The following is an 18212-nucleotide window of genomic DNA, read 5'->3' on the forward strand; positions in this document are numbered from 1 at the left end:
TCAAGTTCGTCAAAAATGGCAAATGGGACGAATGTCCTCTCTTTATAACACTGCCCAGCACTTCGGAACTGGGTCTCGAACAGGGCCTTGATCGCGGCATCGAACATGTGCCTTCGATCAGGGCATCGAGGGTTGGGCCTCGATCCTAGCCCTCGAGCCATACCTTCGATCATGCCATCGAGCCTTACCTTCGATCACGACTTCGATCACAGGCTCGAGTCTGGACCTCGGTCATGGGCTCGATCAGGGTATCGAGGTTGGGCCTTCGATCATAGCCTCAATCATTGCATCGAGCTTGAGCCTTCGAGCCTTACCCTCGATCATGCCCTCGAGCCTTGCCTTCGATCGAGGCTTCGATACTGAGCCTCGTTCCTGACTTTGACTCAGGCCTTGATCGTGGGCTCGATATTTGGGGCTCGATCTGAGGCTCGGTATCTGGGGCTCGATCTGAGGCTCGATATCTGGAGCTCGATCTGAGGCTCGATATCTGGGGCTCGATCTGAGGCTCGATCACAGCCCAGAATATGCAGCAGAAGAGAAAATTGCAGCAGCTTTTTAAGTCCAACTTTTGATTCGTTAACCATCCGAAACTCACCCGAGGCCCTCGGGACCTCAACCAAATATACCAACAAGTCCTAAAACATCATACGAACTTAGTCGAACCTCTAAATCACATCAAACAACGCTAAAACCATGAATCATACCCCAATTCAAGCTTAATGAAACTAAGAGTTTTCAACTTCTACATTCAATGTCGGAACTTATCAAATCAACTCCGATTGACCTCAAATTTTACACACAAATCATAAATTACATAATGGAGCTATAAAAATTTTCGGAATTGGATTCTGACTACGATATCAAAAAGTCAACTCCCCGGTCAAACTTTCAAACTTTAAATTCCTATTTTAGTCATTTCAAGCCTAATTTCACTACGGACTTCCAAATAAAATTCCGATCACGCTCCTAAGTCCAAAATCACCATATGAAACTGTTGGAATCATCAAAATTCTATTCCGGAGTCGTTTTCTAAAAATATTGATCGAAATCAAACTTAGAACTTTAAGGCCAACTTAAAGAATCAAGTGTTCCGGTTTCACCTCAAACACTTCCAAATCCCGAACCAACCATTCCCGCAAGTCATAAATCATTACAAGCACCTCCAAAAAGGTTTATTTTAGGGAACGGGATTCTAAAAATTAAAATGACCGGTTGGGTCATTACAATATGGAAGCGGCGCAACTGACATGGCTAAATTGTGTGTAAATCACGCTGCCAAGGCGCGTGGATAGTATTATTTTTATTAAAAAATTTGAGAATAAGAATAAAATATAAATGAGACAAAAAAAAAAAAGACATTTCCCTTTCCCCTTCTCTTTTCCCCTCCCTCCCACTTCTCTCGTCTTCCCTACCAAACTTCCACCTCCCTTTTCCCCCTCCCCTCTATTCTACCACATTAATGAAGTCAAGCATTTTAATTTTTTTCTTCGCCATTTCTTTTTCTTGTATATGCTCCTTCTAATTTTAACAAAGAGGATAAAATTATCAACAATCAAGCTCGAAAAATATCATATCGAAGTATAAATTTGGGCATAATTTTCGCCAGCCAAACACGAAAAGATGCAGAAGGGACAACAATTTTCATTGCATTAATGGGGTCCAATCACGCCCATTGTTTCTGATTTTACAAAAGGTTAGCAAATGCTTTGAACAGGAGAAGAGTAATTTTTCTTGAAGTTATAGTGATTTTTCTTTTATTTTGACATTGGGTTTCAAATTTGGACCCTGATTTTTTTTCTTTCTTCTTGGTATTTTTTCGATTCTGGTTTTTTCGACATTGTGAAGTCCCACTTTAAATGGATCAGAATTGGACTTTTACCATTGGAAATGGTGCCTGGGCGGGGGGAAGGTTCTTCTGGTAGGGCTATAGTGAAGAATAAAAGAAGGGAAAGAGGAGAAAAAATAAAAATTTAATAAATTAATTTTTGAAAAAGACAGCCCCCACAAATTACAGCTGTCAAATAATAAATGGTCTGAGAATATGACGTGGTATTCATGTCGAGCAATTGAGATACACACTCTAAGAGGGGCTTATCATAAATATTTTTATCGAGTTGAGGTGCCAAATTGGGAAAAAATGAGAGTTTTAATATAGGCTTTAAAATCTGATGCAAGTTTTGGTGGCCCAGAGGCCATTCTAACTTAATTATTTGTTCGAGTTTTTTCTGGATAAGGGATGTTCAATGATTTGTTGAATTAAGTTTTCCAAGAAAAGGCTATTTCAAGAAGTTTATATATGCAAGATGCTAACTTCTGAAATTTAGAGCTAGCTCATGATCTGATTTAAGCTGACAAACGACACGTTTTCCTTTTCTTTGGTTTATGGGGTAAATTAACTATCTTTTCAATTTTTTGTGAAAAATCTGTTAATTTAGAAATTTCATATATGACACAATTAATGGAATCAAGTTAAAGTAAAAACTTGTAAATCAAAAAGAGGGAAGTACGTTAATTATTCTTTAATTTCGTTTCTTCTGTTAAAACAAAACACTGACTAGAAATTTCCTATTGGATGAATGGAGTTAGAAAAAGTAAATAAATTGTAAAAAAAATAAAAATTAAAAGAAAACTTGTACCCAACGTAATAAAATAAGGAAACTAATATCACCTGTTTAAATCTGTTAAGTTAGTTAAGTTGTAAGACTAGGGCATTGTAAAAATTACGAAAGGAAGTAACTTGAGTCCCAAGCTCGCCCTCAAGATCAACATTTTTTTCCCTCTTTAAATTTGTTTCCTAAATTTTCTCTGCTGGAATTAACCTGATCAGATATCTATAAATAGTCCATTAAGCATTCACGTTAATTAGCTTCCAAGCCATTCGTTTAGGGTTTACTTTCATAATTCTTGTCTTCAAACTTGAGAGAATAGTAGTACTCTTGATCGTCGTTGTTGAAGGGATTGCTGTGTTGCGGCAATTACTTGTCTCTATGCCGATGTCGACGTTACCTGTACGCCGTGGGTGTATCATGGGTGTTCGGTTTCACCCAACTGAAGCAGAGTTGATCAACTTTCTGAAAAGGTTCCTAAAGGGCGAGCCTTTGCCGAGTGAATGCCCTAATTTCCAACTTGCCGATATCTATGGAGACCAATCACCATGGGAGATATTTGGAACTTCTGATCATCCCGAAGAGAAGGTTCGCTATTTTTTTACTCGGTTGAAGAAGCAGAAGAGCGAACATACAAGGGTACGTCGAACTTACGCCAACGGGACATGGAAAGGCCAAAAAGGTATTGATCCTATCAAGAATGGTAAGGGAACTGTGGTTGGGTTTAGAAGATGTTTCAAGTTTCAAACTAGTCGTAGTAAAGAAGGAGAGCACAATAAAATTTGGCTGATGAAAGAATATTTCGTCGGGGATGATTTCTTTAGAGAAAACAATATTACTAAGGAGGATATTGTTGTGTGCCGAATCAAGAAGAATATAAGATCGGAGAAAAATTATGGGGTAACTATGGAGGAACAAGACGTTGCCAAGATGATCGAAGCTATGTTGCATGGACCTGATAACTACTGCACAACGCAACAGGCGACAATTAGTCAAGGGAATGAGATTCACAATGAGTTCACTGAAAATACAATGTTGCACGCAGGATATGCTTTAGATGATTGTTTGAGCGGACCTAATAACCAAAATAGCCAATTGTTGATTAATACAGATGACGGGAATCAAGTTAGTATGGAGAACCAAAATAATATGATGTCCCTGCTCACGGGTGATGCAAATACAACTTCGACTACCTTGGAACAAGAAGCATATGGTCTACCTTTGACTGGGATGGAGCAAGGCTACGAAAATGATTATCAGACAAATAACAACAGTGAATTCTGGGAAGAGATGAATGAAATATTGGAAGGTGTTAATATTATTGTTCCTGATAATTGGTGACAATATCAGTTCGACTAGATAGGCATGAAAATATCAGTACTTAATCTGTTGCTTAGTTTTTAACCAACTATGGGTGCAAATCTCTTTGTAATTTCTTTTGGTTCATATTTTAGTTGAAGAGCAAAAGCTCGCTTAAATGAAAACATACAATTTCAGTATTCTTCTTTTCTCAGATATATATACATTTTTAGAGGTCGACGTTTCAATCCTAGCCAGGTAATTAGATATTGGAGTACAATATATACTGCAAATGGAAAGAATAAGCTGTCCATTATGCCAAAGAATTTTTCTATATATCTTCCTCAGAATCAATAAAGGCTAGAAACAGAGAAAAATGTAGCAATGCCAAGTTTTCACTTTATCATTATGTTTTCCGTTTGCCTTTCGGAGGCTTTTGACCATGTCTTTTGGTTTTGTCCGCACACGTTGGAGTTTCCTTTCCCTTGTATAAGATATGTTTTACCGGTTTTTCGACTAATTCAGATTTGCGTCAATGACATCTCACTTTAGGTGTAAAGCGGTCCATACCAACAAGGCAACAAAGATCGTATTCCCATAGCTCAAACCCGACTCCATTATTTTTCTTTCAAGTTAGTTGTTGAAACTTTAAGACCCGAGTTATTCTTGAAAAAAATATCCTTTTCTAATAAGTCTTAAAGATTTTACTCATTTTGTTACGGAGTTAATCAAAATTCCTGTGATTTGGCGCCCAAATAACCTTTTCATTTTTTCCTTAATAGAGTACTTCAAATAGGGTGGCTCTCTACCGAATACAATAAGAATAACAATATTTCATGGAAATCATTTTCTAGACAACATATTAATTATTTGATAATTTATGACTCCGAAACCTACTTTTTTTTGCCTTGAGTCATCTCTTTTATCTTACGAGCTCTTGTTTTTGTCTTTAGGCTGGACTACAGATATACTTTAATTTATCTATCTATCTATATCTATATTACTATAAAAGTGAGAACCCCTAAAGTTAAAAGTCAAATGATAGAATTACCCTTCTAAATAATTAAAACTTTACTAATCTAAAAAGAAAAAAAAATGCCTACAACAGCCCAACCAGCGCTTCATGCTTCATGAATAGTCACAACTCACAACCACTAATTGTGAGGGAAAACATACCTTGTCGTGGCAGGGAAATAATTTATCATCTTTCCATGTTTTAATTCGTATCCCTTTTTCCACAAACAACCATTGCATAGACTCTGGCTCAGAGTTTTGAATTATTGTTATTTGACTGAAGAGCCAGAAATTAATTCCTTTGTTATACCGTAACTTTGTGTGTTTGCAAATATTATATATCGTCTGGATTTTCTTGTAGGAGTTGTACATGAAAAGTCGTGCTGTTTCTATGATCAGTATAAACAACTCTCAATTACCAGCCTTTATATTTCTTATTAACAGTCAGAACTTTTGAGAAAAAAAACGTAATGCCTACAAATAGTTCTCAATTAGCCAACATTTCATATTTGAAAAATTGACGTTTTGCCCTGAGTATTTAATATATTATTTTCACTCAATCCTCATATTATCTTTCCGACCGTGTCAACACAAGTATCTAGATTTGTGTTTGCCTGTGTTCTCACAGAATCTTTTTGTGGTTGTAGGTGTCGAGAGGCGTTGCAATTATGATATTGTCAATATTTTGTCAAGTGTATGTTCGGGTAATTTTTTTCCCTTTCTTTAATACTCTATATATGATTGAATGACAAAGGCAGTTTATTTCAGGTTTTATCAAGAAAAACTAAGAATCAGTAGAGGGTTTAGTGCAATTCCTCATGTCGTAGATTTGCTTAAGATAGTTGATATCCATTCCTTGTCTCATATGGATGTGTCCTGAAAAATTATATGACTTGCTTTTGTGACTAGAAAAAATGACTAAACGATAAGTGATATGATTCCTCCACTTGTCATAATGTTGCAAATGTATGTATACCATGCTTCTTTCTTCTTCCGCAATTCCTTGTTACTTACCAAAAAGTATGTTTTGAATTTGGATCCTTTGCCGTCAAGTTCATGTTTTAAAATGTTAATTCCACTGGTTTGTTTTCTTGATTTCCCCTTCCATTTTTCATTTGTTGGTTTTCACCTAATCAAGTAATTCTTTATACCTTTGCTTTTCTGAGTTTTAGTTTTTACCTTTCAATACATTTTGGTAATACTTTTTTTCTTATCTTGAACTTTTATATGCTTAGACATAATTACATTGATTATGTGAGTATTTGAGTTTTACTTGGTTTCATAAACATCATTGTTATGTCTATAGATGAGTATATATATTGTTAGTACATATGCAGTTCCAACATAAATACAAACAAAAACTAAAAAGACAAAATATTGAAAAAATTACAATTAGGCAAAATATTTATTGTTCAATGTCACTACGTGGGCGATGGATCATTGATATTTGACTATTTCATCGTTAACTATCTTCGACTACATCCCAAGCTTTTTCATGCATAACAAGATTACAAGACAACTCTAATGAAGCATAGAAAAGATTTATAGTAAATCTTCGAAACATAAATAACTCTAGATTATGGATGCAGACGAAAGATGTTCTGATATGACTTATCACTATGCTATTATATGCTTCTTGCTCTTGTAGACAAGATCCTCTATATATTTGAGAAAAATAAAATCACACCTATTTTCAAACTATTCTGTGAGTCCCATTCACTAATTTTTGTTTGTTGCAGTCCTGATTTTACTCGGTGTATATACTTTTTATAAATTGGGATAATATGTTTTTACTATGCACACTAATCTGTCAGGAACTTGGTGGTTAAACTCTACTATATAGTTGAATTATTTTAGGAAAGTAGAGGGATAAAGCAACACTAAAATCCATCTTTTTGATAAATGTATCAATTTCTTCTATGCTTTCCTCTTTATCTAAATCATATTTTATTGTTTTCACATCTTATAAAAAAACAATTACTGAGTTTTTGTGCCTTTATCTAGATCTCATTTAGTTAAATAGGGAGAAATGAGAGCTCCTGGCTGCGACAAGGCTATTATGAAAAAAGAACCATCACCATTCGATAATTGGTGACAATATCAGTTCTACTAGATAGGCATGAAAATATCAGTAGTTAATCTGTTGCTTAGTTCTTAACCAACTATGGGTGCAAATCTCTTTGTAATTTCTTTTGGTTCATATTTTAGTTGAAGAGCAAAAGCTCGCTTAAATGAAAACATACAATTTTAGTAGTCTTCTTTTCTCATATATATATATTTTTAGAGGTCGACGTTTCAATCCCAGCCAAGTAATTAGATACTGGAGTACAATATATACTGCAAATGGAAAGAATAAGCTGTCCATTATGCCAAAGAATTTTTCTATATATCTTCCTCAGAATCAATAAAGGCTAGAAACAGAGAAAAATGTAGCAATGCCAAGTTTTCACTTTATCATTATGTTTTCCGTTTGCCTTTCGGAGGCTTTTGACCATGTCTTTTGGTTTTCTTCCGCACACGTTGAAGTTTCCTTTCCCTTGTATAAGATATGTTTTACCGGCTTTTCGACTAATTCGGATTCGCGTCAATGATATCGTATTCTCATAGCTCAAACCCGACTCCATTATTATTCTTTCAAGTTAGTTGTTGAAACTTTAAGTCTTAATCATAATTCCTGTGATTTGGTGCCCAACCAGTATAATTTCACTAGTGGGGTATGAGGAGGGTAGTGTGTACGCAGACCTTACCCCTATCCTGAGGTAGAGAGGCTGTTTCCGATAGACCCTCGGCTCCATCCCTCAAAGAACTCCTCGCCTTGTTCTTGGGGTGACTCGAACTCACAACCTCTTGGTTGGAAGTGGAGGGTGTTTACCACTAGAGCAACCCACTCTTGTCCATTTTTTCCTTAATAGAGTACTTCAAATAGGATGGATCTCTGCCGAATACAATAAGAATAACAATATTTCAAGGAAAATATTTTCTAGACAACATGTTAATTATTTAATAATTTATGACTCTGAAACCTATTTTTTTTTGCCTTGAGCCATCTCTTTGATCTCACGAGCTCTTGGTTTTGTCTTTAGGGTGGGCCTACCTATAGAAATAGATATACTCTAACTTATCTATCTATATAATATTAAAAACATAAAACCTTTAACTTAAAAGTTAAATTACACATTTGCCCTTCTAAAAAAATCTAATTGTCCTACTTATTAAAAAAATGTACGCTTAGTAGAATACAAAGGGATGCGTTGTTTCGGACAAGTTCTGTTACTCATCTATACGAAAGGATATGTTCCTTCAGAGAAGTTTCAAATACTAGATTTATATCTCCAACTGTTATTCCCCAAAAAAAAAAATTCACAACAATCTAGAAATTTAAGGAATTATATGTTTATATCGTTGGAAAAGAAGAAGAAAATGTCGACCGAGAATCCAGCGGTAACGCAAAGTTGATGATGAAGCCTGATTTTTTTTTAATATAAAGCTCCTAGTATATCTGGGCTTTCATTGCTAATAGGAGATGACGCATAAGGAGGATGTGGCCTTGCCTCAGTAACAAAATAAGTTCTGCGCAGTATTACATGAAGTTACTGACACAGTTGCAAATAAGGAAGTAAAGCACACTTAACTAACATAAAAATTTGCCTTATCATATTTTATTCTCATACTAGGTAGTTGCCATTTATCTAAGTGGTATGCTCCTTTAGCATCTTTCGGAAGATCGTGAAATGCAAAAAGAATCATGCACTCCTGTATAGTATTTGCATGTTTTGCTAGGCCATCTGCCACTTGATTGGCTTCTCTCCAGCAATGTCTAACTTCTACATTTGCTTGACATAACATCTGCTTAGTTTGTTGAATGATAGCTTTAAGTTTGCACTTCTCCACGGTGTCTTTGATAAGTATATTGGCAATTATTAGAGAGTCAATCTCTAAAATGATATCACCAAACCCCTGTTGAATACACCATTCCAAACCATATTTGGCTGCATGAGCTTCAACCATATTGTTACTGCTGCATCTTTTAGGGACTGCAAAGGTCATTATCATATTCCCCCTGCAATCTCTGACAATGCCTCCCATACCTGCTAAACCATAAGAGTGAAGGAAGGTCCCATCAGTGTTAAGTTTAACTTTACCTTAAGGGGGTAACTCCCATAGAACAATCAAGGTTTTAGGATTAGGTCTGAGCCTTTCGACTAACTCACAGATTTTATGCCAAGACTGATCCCAATTATAGCTGGGAAATGCCAATTTTAGAGTTGTTCTAAGGATCCAAAAGGTGTTATGGTATACTCTACTATACACAATCTTCTTTTTGTCTCCATATATACATGAAGTAATTCCTTTCCATACCTTCAACATATATCCAAAGGAGTAATATTTAAGATCATTTTACGTACCATGTTAACTGGTGTAGTACCAAACCATCCTTGCAGTACCGCTCTAATAGGCCTTTTACGGTGTAAGATACCTAGAGGGCCACCAAAATTATTCCACAACTTAACAACCAGATCACTATCAATAAAAACAAGTTGAAGAGTTTCACATTTTGGAGCATTACAACAATGGCATCTGGAAACAACATAGTTCCCAAATTTGTACATTAATTCATCAATAGGCAATTTTCTATGTAATACCCTCCATGCTAGAAAGGAGATCTTAAAAGGGATTTTGTTATGCCAAATATTTTGGAACAAAATATCATGAGAGCTATGGTTACTTTCCTTCTGATAAACGGTTTTGGTGGAGAATTTTCCATCTTCAGTTTTAGCCCAAATAGGATAATCCTCATGCTCATGTTTCCCTATCGGAACAGTTAGAATATGATTCACCATGGTTACTGGAAGGACTTCTGAGAGCTTGGTCATATTCCAAGTTCCTTGAGTTATGTAATCTGATACTCTTTTCCTATGGGACCTAGCTGGACAAGGGTGTATTTTTGCAAGTGCACCCTTACCTGTCCAATTATCCCACCAGAAATTAGTATCACCGTTGTTGATATTTCAAAGAATATTTTTCTCTGCTTGATCTTTAACTTCCAAAAGATGTTTCCACACATGAGATGGCCCACTTCTCCATGTTTTAGCCACCGGATGTTTGTAAATGCAGATCTTGCTAACGATGAAAGAGCTCCAGAGGTTGTGATTGGTTCTTAGATTCCACCACCTTTTAATACCAAAAGTGTTACTCACATCTACCAGTCTTCTCATCCCAGTGCCTCCCTCATCCTTCTTGCATAAATTGTTCCATGAACTCCAGTGATACTTGCTCTTTTCACTATCCAATCCCCAAAAGAAACTTGCAAAGTATTTTTCAATGAGATTGAAAGTTCCTTTAGGAGGGCACATGGCTGCAAGGGTATATGTAGGTATAGCCTGGAGAACATGGTTAATTAAGGTCATTCTACCCCCATAGGACAATATCTTTCCTTGCGAGTCACTTAATCTTTTAACTATTTTGGATACAAGTCCATCAAAATAAGCAATTTGTTTTCTCCCAATGTAGATTGGACACCCTAAGTAGTTGAATGGAAAACCATGATCCATGAAGCCCGTGGCCTCTCTCATCCTGTTAATTCTTGAAGGGGAAGTTTTAGGAGATGCTAGGAAGAAACTTTTATCTCTATTCACCTGTTGTCCAGAGGACCTCTCATATGACTTAATCTGTTTTAAAACCAACTTCATAGACTTACTCTTGCCCTCTGTAAAAATCACAATGTCATCTGTGTAGGCTAGATGATTTATCTGGGGACCTCTCTTACTCATAGAAAAAGGAATAAAGTCAGTGGTGCTATGTAATTTATTCAACAACCTCGATAAAATCTCTGCGCCAATTATAAAGAGAGAAGGTGATAGAGGATCGCCCTGCTTGAGCCCTTGTGAAGAGGTAAAGAAACCTTTTCTATCTCCATTAATAAAAATTCAATACCAAACACTGTAAAAGTTTTACTGTTCAATCTGATTCAAAGAGAAATCAGATGTTTTACTGTTGGGGACTTGTAAAAGTTTCCTGAAAATATTTGTAGCTTACTTTATTCAGTACATGCTCACTTCTACCAAAGGCGGCCAATTGAATCTAATCAAAAGTTCAAGAATTGACGTTTAATTGAAGGAGACATTTTAATATCCAATGCACTTTGTTTGTTGAAATTATAGCAAATCACGTGGGCAAGCAATGGAAGAATAAAGTGATAATAACTGAATGTTTCCTGATGGAAGAATAGAGTAATGAATTACCAAAAGAATGACAAATTACACTCGAGCTACTACAAAGGCTTGAATTGCATCATGCAGAAACTTGAAAGTGAGGAAATGAAGGAATTGAAGAGCGAGAGCATAAAATCGGGTGAGGAGATATGAATATCCCTTTTTCATTCGTCGCTCTTATTTTTGTTTTCTTTTTTCTGTTTTCCCTAAAGCTATAGGCAATTCTCCACTTTCAGTAAATTAACCAATACCCCTTCGTTTCTATAAACAACTTTGAGAACCTGTGGAGTTACATGTAATTAGTCAATGCAGATTATAGTATAACCTAACTAATTTAATAGGTGGTTAGTTTCTTTCTTTTTTGCATAGGCCCTATATACAGGTGAGATCGAGCTCACGGTACATCCCGGCCTCCGACAAGATAATTCAGGCTCGAGACATGGTGGCAAGGGACCGAAATCGAGCCAAAGGTCCCACCGAGTTTGTTTCCGGGGGCACGACGCCTGCCCTCGAGAATTTCGAGGTCATGAGTCCGGAATCGGTCCTAGCCTCGAACGACTTCAAAGAACATTGTCGAACAATCAAGCATAGTCAACTGGAGGCCGAAATATCCGTGACCGGTCCGATATCACGGCGGGGATCTCGGTACGTATCGATAAGGAACCGATAGTCAGTTAATCAGAAGATTGTTTACCTTTTATAAAGTTGTACCTAAAATAGGACTCCCCTACTATATAAAGGGGGTCTGATAATTCATGAAACACATTGTAACACACACTCAAAAGCAATATATTATTATTTTCTCTGTCACTAGCTCTTGCTCCTTTTCATTGGTGCCGGCCGTGGTGACCCCGACTCGAGGGTGACTTTCATTACGGCTAGAACTATTTTACTCGTGTGGTTTGAATTTAATTTACCTTTGTTTCTTCAATTCTCCTTAATTTTTTGTTTTGTATCAAATTAATCTGTGTATCCTTAAAACCACTTGTGAATTTAATTGTTATCCGCATTTGAGGATAAACAGTTTGACACCCACCATGGGGCTAAGGATAATAGCGGTGATTTGATACAAATTTTTGTAACACACCCTAATTTACACTTGCTCTTTGAAGTGCCTTTGATTTCAGGTCTGCATTAAAATGTCGAACTCCCAATCTACCCCTCTAAACACGGATGCTGAGTCTGGCCACCATGGTGAGAACAAAAATATAGTGATCGGAAACGAGGTGCCCCCTGCCGATCCTAACATAATTTCGTTCGCAGACCCGATCGACGGCAGCTCACATGTGGCCATCAATATGAATTTGCCCACCGATCTTGAGAACAACATCTGGGGGGAAGTCCGGTCGGTAGCTCAAAATGCTCGTGACGGTGAAGGAGATGGGATCAGCTTGCGGGTGATCTTCGAAATATTGCAAGCTCAGTGGGCAGCGATAGCCCGACTGCATAACCGAAGCCGCGCTCCCAGTAGATTTAAGCCTGAGTCATCCCGGGAAAACACTCGCGGAAACGAACCAGCCACGATAGGCCAAATAAAGTTGAACCCGGAACCAACCCCGAAATAATAAAGATGATCGAGGAATTGCAAAGGCAGGTGGAGACTGGAGAAAAGAAAATCGAAGCCAACGACAAGAAGGTGGAGATTTACAACTCCAGGGTCGATCAAATCCCAGGAGCGCCACCGATATTGGAATGCCTAGACTCCAAGAAGTTTGTTCATAAACCCTTCTCTCCGAGCGCGGCCCCGAAGCTGATCCCTAAAATTTTTTGCATGCCTGAAATTCCTAAGTACAATGGGACAATTGACCTAAATGAACATGTGACCTCATACACATGTGCCACCAAGGGGAATGACTTAGAAGATGACGAAATCGAATCTGTCTTGCTGAAAAAATTCGTAGAGACCTTGTCAAAAGGAGCTATGATATGGTATCACAACCTACCTCCTAACTCTATTGACTCGTTTGCTATGCTTGCAGATTTTTTCATAAAAGCACACGTCGGGGCTATCAAGGTCGAGACTAGGAAGTCGGACCTTTTCAAAGTGAAACAGAGGGATAATGAGATGCTTAGAGAATTCTTGTCCCAGTTTCAGATGGAGCGGATGGACCTGCCTCCGGTCGCGGATGATTAGGCCATTCAGGCCTTCACCGAAGGACTCAACACTCGAAGCTCGTTGGCTTCGCAGCAGTTGAAGGAAAATCTAGTAGAATATCTGGTCGCGAATTGGGCCGATGTGCATAACCCATATCAGTCAAAAAGTAAAGTCAAAGATGATCAGCTCGGGGCCCCTTCCGGGTCTGTCTATCCTATTCGAGCCAGTGACAGACCCAAAAGAGACATTGACTGTGAACCAAGGCCAAGTAGGGACCGATATCAGCAGTATATCAGTGATCGCAGGAATAACGGATCGGGACGAAACCCTATGAGGAATGAAAGGAGAAGTGATCGGAGTCAAATAATCGGGGACTCATGAGCAGAAATGGCTTTGACAGGCCCATCGGGCCTAAGGAAGCACCGAGGTTATCAGAGTACAACTTCACTATCGATGTTGCTGTCATTATGACCATAATCAGACGCATCAGAGACACCAAGTGGACTCGACCTCTACAGTCCGATCCATCCCAAATGGATCCTAACCTAATGTGAAAATATCATGGCACTCACGACCACATAACGGAGGACTGCCGACAATTGAGAGAGGAAGTAGCCCGATTATTCAATAATGGACATCTCCAAGACTACCTGAGCGGTCGAGCCAACAATTATTTCAGGAGTAGATATTCTAATAAACAGATCAAGCAGAATGAACCTCGACACGTCATTAACATGATCATTGGTGGTGTCGACGTTCCCTAGGAGCTGATGCTGAAGCGCACCAAAGTATACATCACAAGGGAAAAATGGACTCGGGATTATGTGCCGGAATGAACCTTATCTTTCAACGATGAGGACGTTGAAGGGATCGTGCAGCCCCACAACGATGCACTGGTAATATCTGTACTCATAAATAAATCTCAAGTTAAGCGTATGTTAACTAATCTAGGTAGCTCGGCCAACATCATCAAATCGAGGGTCGTGGAACAACTCGATCACAAGATCAGATTGTGCGTGCAATCTGGGTTCTAAACGGATTCAACATGGCATGTGAGACCACTAAAGGGGAGATAACATTACCGGTGAACATCGCAGGGACCATTCAGGAAGCTAAGTTCTATGTAATCGAAGGACACATGAGGTACAACACTCTGCTCGAAAGGCCGTGGATCCACAATATGAGGGCGGTACCCTCGACTATGCACCAAGTGATGAAATTCCCAACGCCGGGAGGGATAAAAATAGTTTATAGAGAATAACCAGCTGCAAAGGAGATGTTTGCGGTCGACGAGTTGGTCCTGTTATCCACACTTACAATGAAAAAAGGTCTGGGTTCGGTTGCCAAGAAAGAAGCCAAATAGCTATTACCTACACCGGCCCCGACCCAACCAGACAAGAAGGGGAACGATGAAGACGACGATTACACGGTTCCCAGGTCCTTTATAGCCCCCGACGATTCCAATGCTACTAACTCAACAATCGAGGAACTAGAGCAAGTCGTACTGATCAAGCACTCGCTCGATCAAAAGGTATACCTGGGCACGAGATTGAGTCCCGAGCTCAGGAAAAACCTCATTCAATTCCTCATGGCTAAGATAGATTTTTTCGCTTGGTCCCACCTTGATATGGCAGGGATCCTGCTGGAAATAACCACTCACAAGCTGAGTCTGGACCCAAAGTTCCACCCGATCAAGTAGAAGAGGAGACCCCAGTCCGAGGTCAAGTAATGCGTTCATCAAGGATGAGGTATCTAAACTCCTTAAAATTGGGTCCATCCGGGAAGTTAAGTACCCAGATTGGTTAGCAAAAGTAGTGGTAGTCCCTAAAAAGGGGAATAAATTAAGAATGTGTATGGACTATAAAGATTTGAATAAGGCTTGCCTCAAAGACTATTTCCCTTTGCCCAACATCGATCGCATGATCAATTTGTATTGTTTATGACTGACTATTTTTCTAAATGGGTCGAAGCCCAGGAATTTGAGAATGTCGGGGAAAAGTAAGTCATTGATTTCATCTAGGACCACATAATATGCTGGTTCGGAATGCCGACCGAGATCGTGTGCGACAATGGGAAGCAGTTCATCGGCAGCAAAGTAAGCAAGTTTTTTGAAGACAATAAGATTAAAAGGATCCTATCAACCCCCTATCACCCTAGTGGGAACGGCAAGCGGAGTCCACAAACCAAACCATACTCCAAAACCTTAGAGAGATTGACCGACTCCAAGGAAAATGGAAAGAAATCTTGCCCGAAGTCCTATGGGCATACTGTATGACCTCGAAGTCTAGTACTGGGGCCACACCATTCTCGTTGGATTACGGCGCCAAAGCTATAATACCGGTCGAAATGGGAGAACCAAGTTTTAGGTTCCGATATGTGACCGAAGAGTCAAATGACAAGGCCATGAATACGAGATTGGAACTATTAGATGAAAGGCGCGAAGCTGCCCTCGTCCAGATGGCTGCCCAAAAATAACGGATCGAGAGGTATTACAATCGAAGAGCCAACCTTCGACACTTCAATGTCGGAGACTTAGTGTCAAGGAAGGATACTCTAAGTACCGGGAACCCAAACGAAGGGAAGCTAGGGCCAAACTGGGAAGGTCCATATCAAATTATCGAGATCACCGAAAAAGGATCATACAAACTCGGAGCAATAAACGATGAGCGATTATCGAACAACTGGAACATAACTCACTTGAAACGATACTACTACTGAGGTACGACCCCATTCATTTTCTTTTATTTACATTTTGGACTAACACTAGCAAGTAACCTCCAAAGAATGATACAATTTTTAGTCCTGAAAGCACGCGTTGCACTCTTTTTCCCTTGAACCAATTTTTAGTCCTGTCGTGCTAACTCAGAATCAAAGACCGGTTATGCACCGGTGTCAAGGATCACATTAATAGTATCTGTCTATCTGAGGCTTCTCTATGATCGACATCGAACACTGGGGGGGCATCACCCTCGGATAATGATTTTAGCAAGGATAGAAACTTAGTGCTCGAATATTCTAGGCTCAATTGATAGGATTTACTGTAAGGGCCAAACGGTCAAATGAACCGTGCCCAACATAGACCGCCCGAGCCTTGGCAACAAAGCTGGTACACATGTGTAACCTTGTATATTATGCACATAAATAAAAGGAAGTTTCTACCTTGTGGATAAATATTTTGTCCCTTAAAAATTCTCTCTCTTTATTACATTTGGTCCCCTAAAAACATCGAGCCCAAGGGCCAACTCGCTCAGGGACTGCCTCCCAAGGCAGGTTCGGATGGTCCAGCATAACGAATCCCGGGGGCACAAAGCTTATTAGGCAGTGCCCAAACTCTAAAAGCTACGGCCATCCCCATTCAGGGATGGTTGTCTTGGGTAATCCCAGACTACTCGGGGTAACAAGCCCACTAGGCAACAGCCGAACTAGAAAGGCTACGACCATCCTAGAACGGCTCGGAGATGTCCGAGAGTTGTAACCACAATATAAGGCCTTCAAAATTTCTAAACCAGTTCAAAAGGCTATCCTCGAAAAATTGTAATCTAAAATATTCTAAGTACTTTGGGGAAAATCTTCCAGTCATACCAAGTCCCCCACAAGTTTTAAGCAAAATAATATCGAGAACAAGGCATGTTCGAACCTCCGAACAAGACCTAATTATTACGTGCTAAGGCATTCGATATCTTTATGATCATAAAGAAAAGAGCGAAAGGAAATAAGATTAAAAAATGTCGAAGGGAAAAAGAGCATATATATATATATATATATATATATAAAATATCTTTAAAAAGGCCAAACGGCCTCAACAAAAGTACAAAAGTGCAAAAACAAAGAAAAATCTACAAGGCACCTAAACATCCTGATCTTCGCCGTAACCCGCCTCATTACCGGATCCGCCCGAACCTTTGGAGTATCCTTCATCCTCATGATACACCAACTTCTTGGCCTCGGCCTCAGCCTCGAGCCCCTTAGAACTTTCGATCTCGACCTATAAGTCAAAACCCTGAGCATGAAACTCCTCGAGGGCCTCCCTTCAGGACTGCCACTTCACATATTCGACTACGTCTTTCAGGCGGTCCCGAGCTGCCTCGGCATCATCTCTGTACTGGGCTACCATCTCATCGGCATCGGCCTTGGTTATTTCAGCCACCGACTTGGATGCTTTAAGTTCCTCGGCGAGGGTCTCTCGATCGGCGACAACCGAGTTCAACTGAGACTGAAGCTCCTCAATTTTCTGGGACTGTGTCTCAGTCTTCTCCTTCGTCGCTCGAAGTTGGGCCTCCGCCGAGACTAATTGTGCTCGGGAAGTCTCCTTTTCCGAGGCCAAATGGTCCATCTTTCCTTTTGACTCTTTGGCCTCGACCTTGATTGTACTCATCTCGGCCCGGAGTTGGTCGATCCGATCAATCTTCTGTTTGACCTGTAGGTTCTGACTATTAGTCACCGTGTCTAGCTTATCGTCACTAACCTTAAAGATATTTACCTGTTCAACCATGTCGGCATGTTCATCCGAGCCGCATCTAACTCACCTCGAAAGCCCTTAGCCTCTCCTACGCGTTGCTCGCTGAGACGTTTGTACGTGTCTCTCTTCCTAGCAAGCTCTTTGGCTTCTGCCTCGAGTTGGATCAACTCGTCTTGGTACCGGAGAAAGGTCTCATGGTGGAGCATCGAAACCTACAAACACGAGGAAATATATTAGACTTATCAAAAAATTAGTTCGAATATCATAAGAAAAATTGGAATCATTAGGGATTATCGAGAATTACCCGGTTCAGTGGCTATTGTGCTTCGTTGAACAGGCATGGAGAATATACCTCATTCATTTTGTCCTTGTATTCCTTCGTAACTAGGCACTAGAGGTAACTAGCTATCCCTATGGGGGAGAAAAGAACTCGGGCATCCTCCGAAACTGTGATAATAATTGATCGCTTTCGACCAGGATCCGCGCTCGGGGTAGGGAACTGATTGATCAGCCTCGGGCTTGAGTTA

At 39.4% G+C, this 18212-nt stretch overlaps 3 protein-coding genes across 3 annotated transcripts; 1 reads left to right on the forward strand and 2 right to left on the reverse strand.

Moving 5' to 3' along the window:
• The first annotated feature begins 1379 nt into the window (after positions 1-1379).
• On the forward strand, positions 1380-4138 carry LOC138908811 (NAC transcription factor 32-like). Its single transcript, XM_070199437.1, has one exon. The coding sequence runs from the start codon at positions 2988-2990 to the stop codon at positions 3945-3947; it is 960 nt and encodes a 319-aa protein (XP_070055538.1). The 5' UTR covers positions 1380-2987; the 3' UTR covers positions 3948-4138.
• A 4408-nt stretch (positions 4139-8546) lies between these two features.
• LOC117274475 (uncharacterized) lies at positions 8547-9793 on the reverse strand. Its single transcript, XM_070199068.1, has 2 exons — positions 9397-9793; positions 8547-9007 (listed from the first exon to the last, which is right to left on the reverse strand). The coding sequence occupies exons 1-2, from the start codon at positions 9791-9793 to the stop codon at positions 8547-8549; spliced, it is 858 nt and encodes a 285-aa protein (XP_070055169.1).
• A 7463-nt stretch (positions 9794-17256) lies between these two features.
• LOC108943601 (interactor of constitutive active ROPs 4-like) lies at positions 17257-17718 on the reverse strand. Its single transcript, XM_070199069.1, has one exon. It carries the CDS (start codon positions 17716-17718, stop codon positions 17257-17259), a length of 462 nt encoding a protein of 153 aa, XP_070055170.1.
• Positions 17719-18212: the final 494 nt, after the last annotated feature.

Source organism: Nicotiana tomentosiformis, chromosome 3, assembly GCF_000390325.3.
Source record: "Nicotiana tomentosiformis chromosome 3, ASM39032v3, whole genome shotgun sequence".
Classification (NCBI taxonomy): domain Eukaryota; kingdom Viridiplantae; phylum Streptophyta; class Magnoliopsida; order Solanales; family Solanaceae; genus Nicotiana; species Nicotiana tomentosiformis.

Coding starts and splice junctions, on each gene's coding strand:
- LOC138908811 (XM_070199437.1), top strand. CDS start 2,988: ATGCCGATGTCGACGTTACCTGTACGCCGTGGGTGTATCATGGGTGTT.
- LOC108943601 (XM_070199069.1), bottom strand. CDS start 17,718: ATGGTTGAACAGGTAAATATCTTTAAGGTTAGTGACGATAAGCTAGAC.
- LOC117274475 (XM_070199068.1), bottom strand. CDS start 9,793: ATGACCAAGCTCTCAGAAGTCCTTCCAGTAACCATGGTGAATCATATT. Junction 9,008..9,396: donor TAATTTTGGTGGCCCTCTAG/GTATCTTACACC, acceptor ATGGTTTAGCAG/GTATGGGAGGCATTGTCAGA.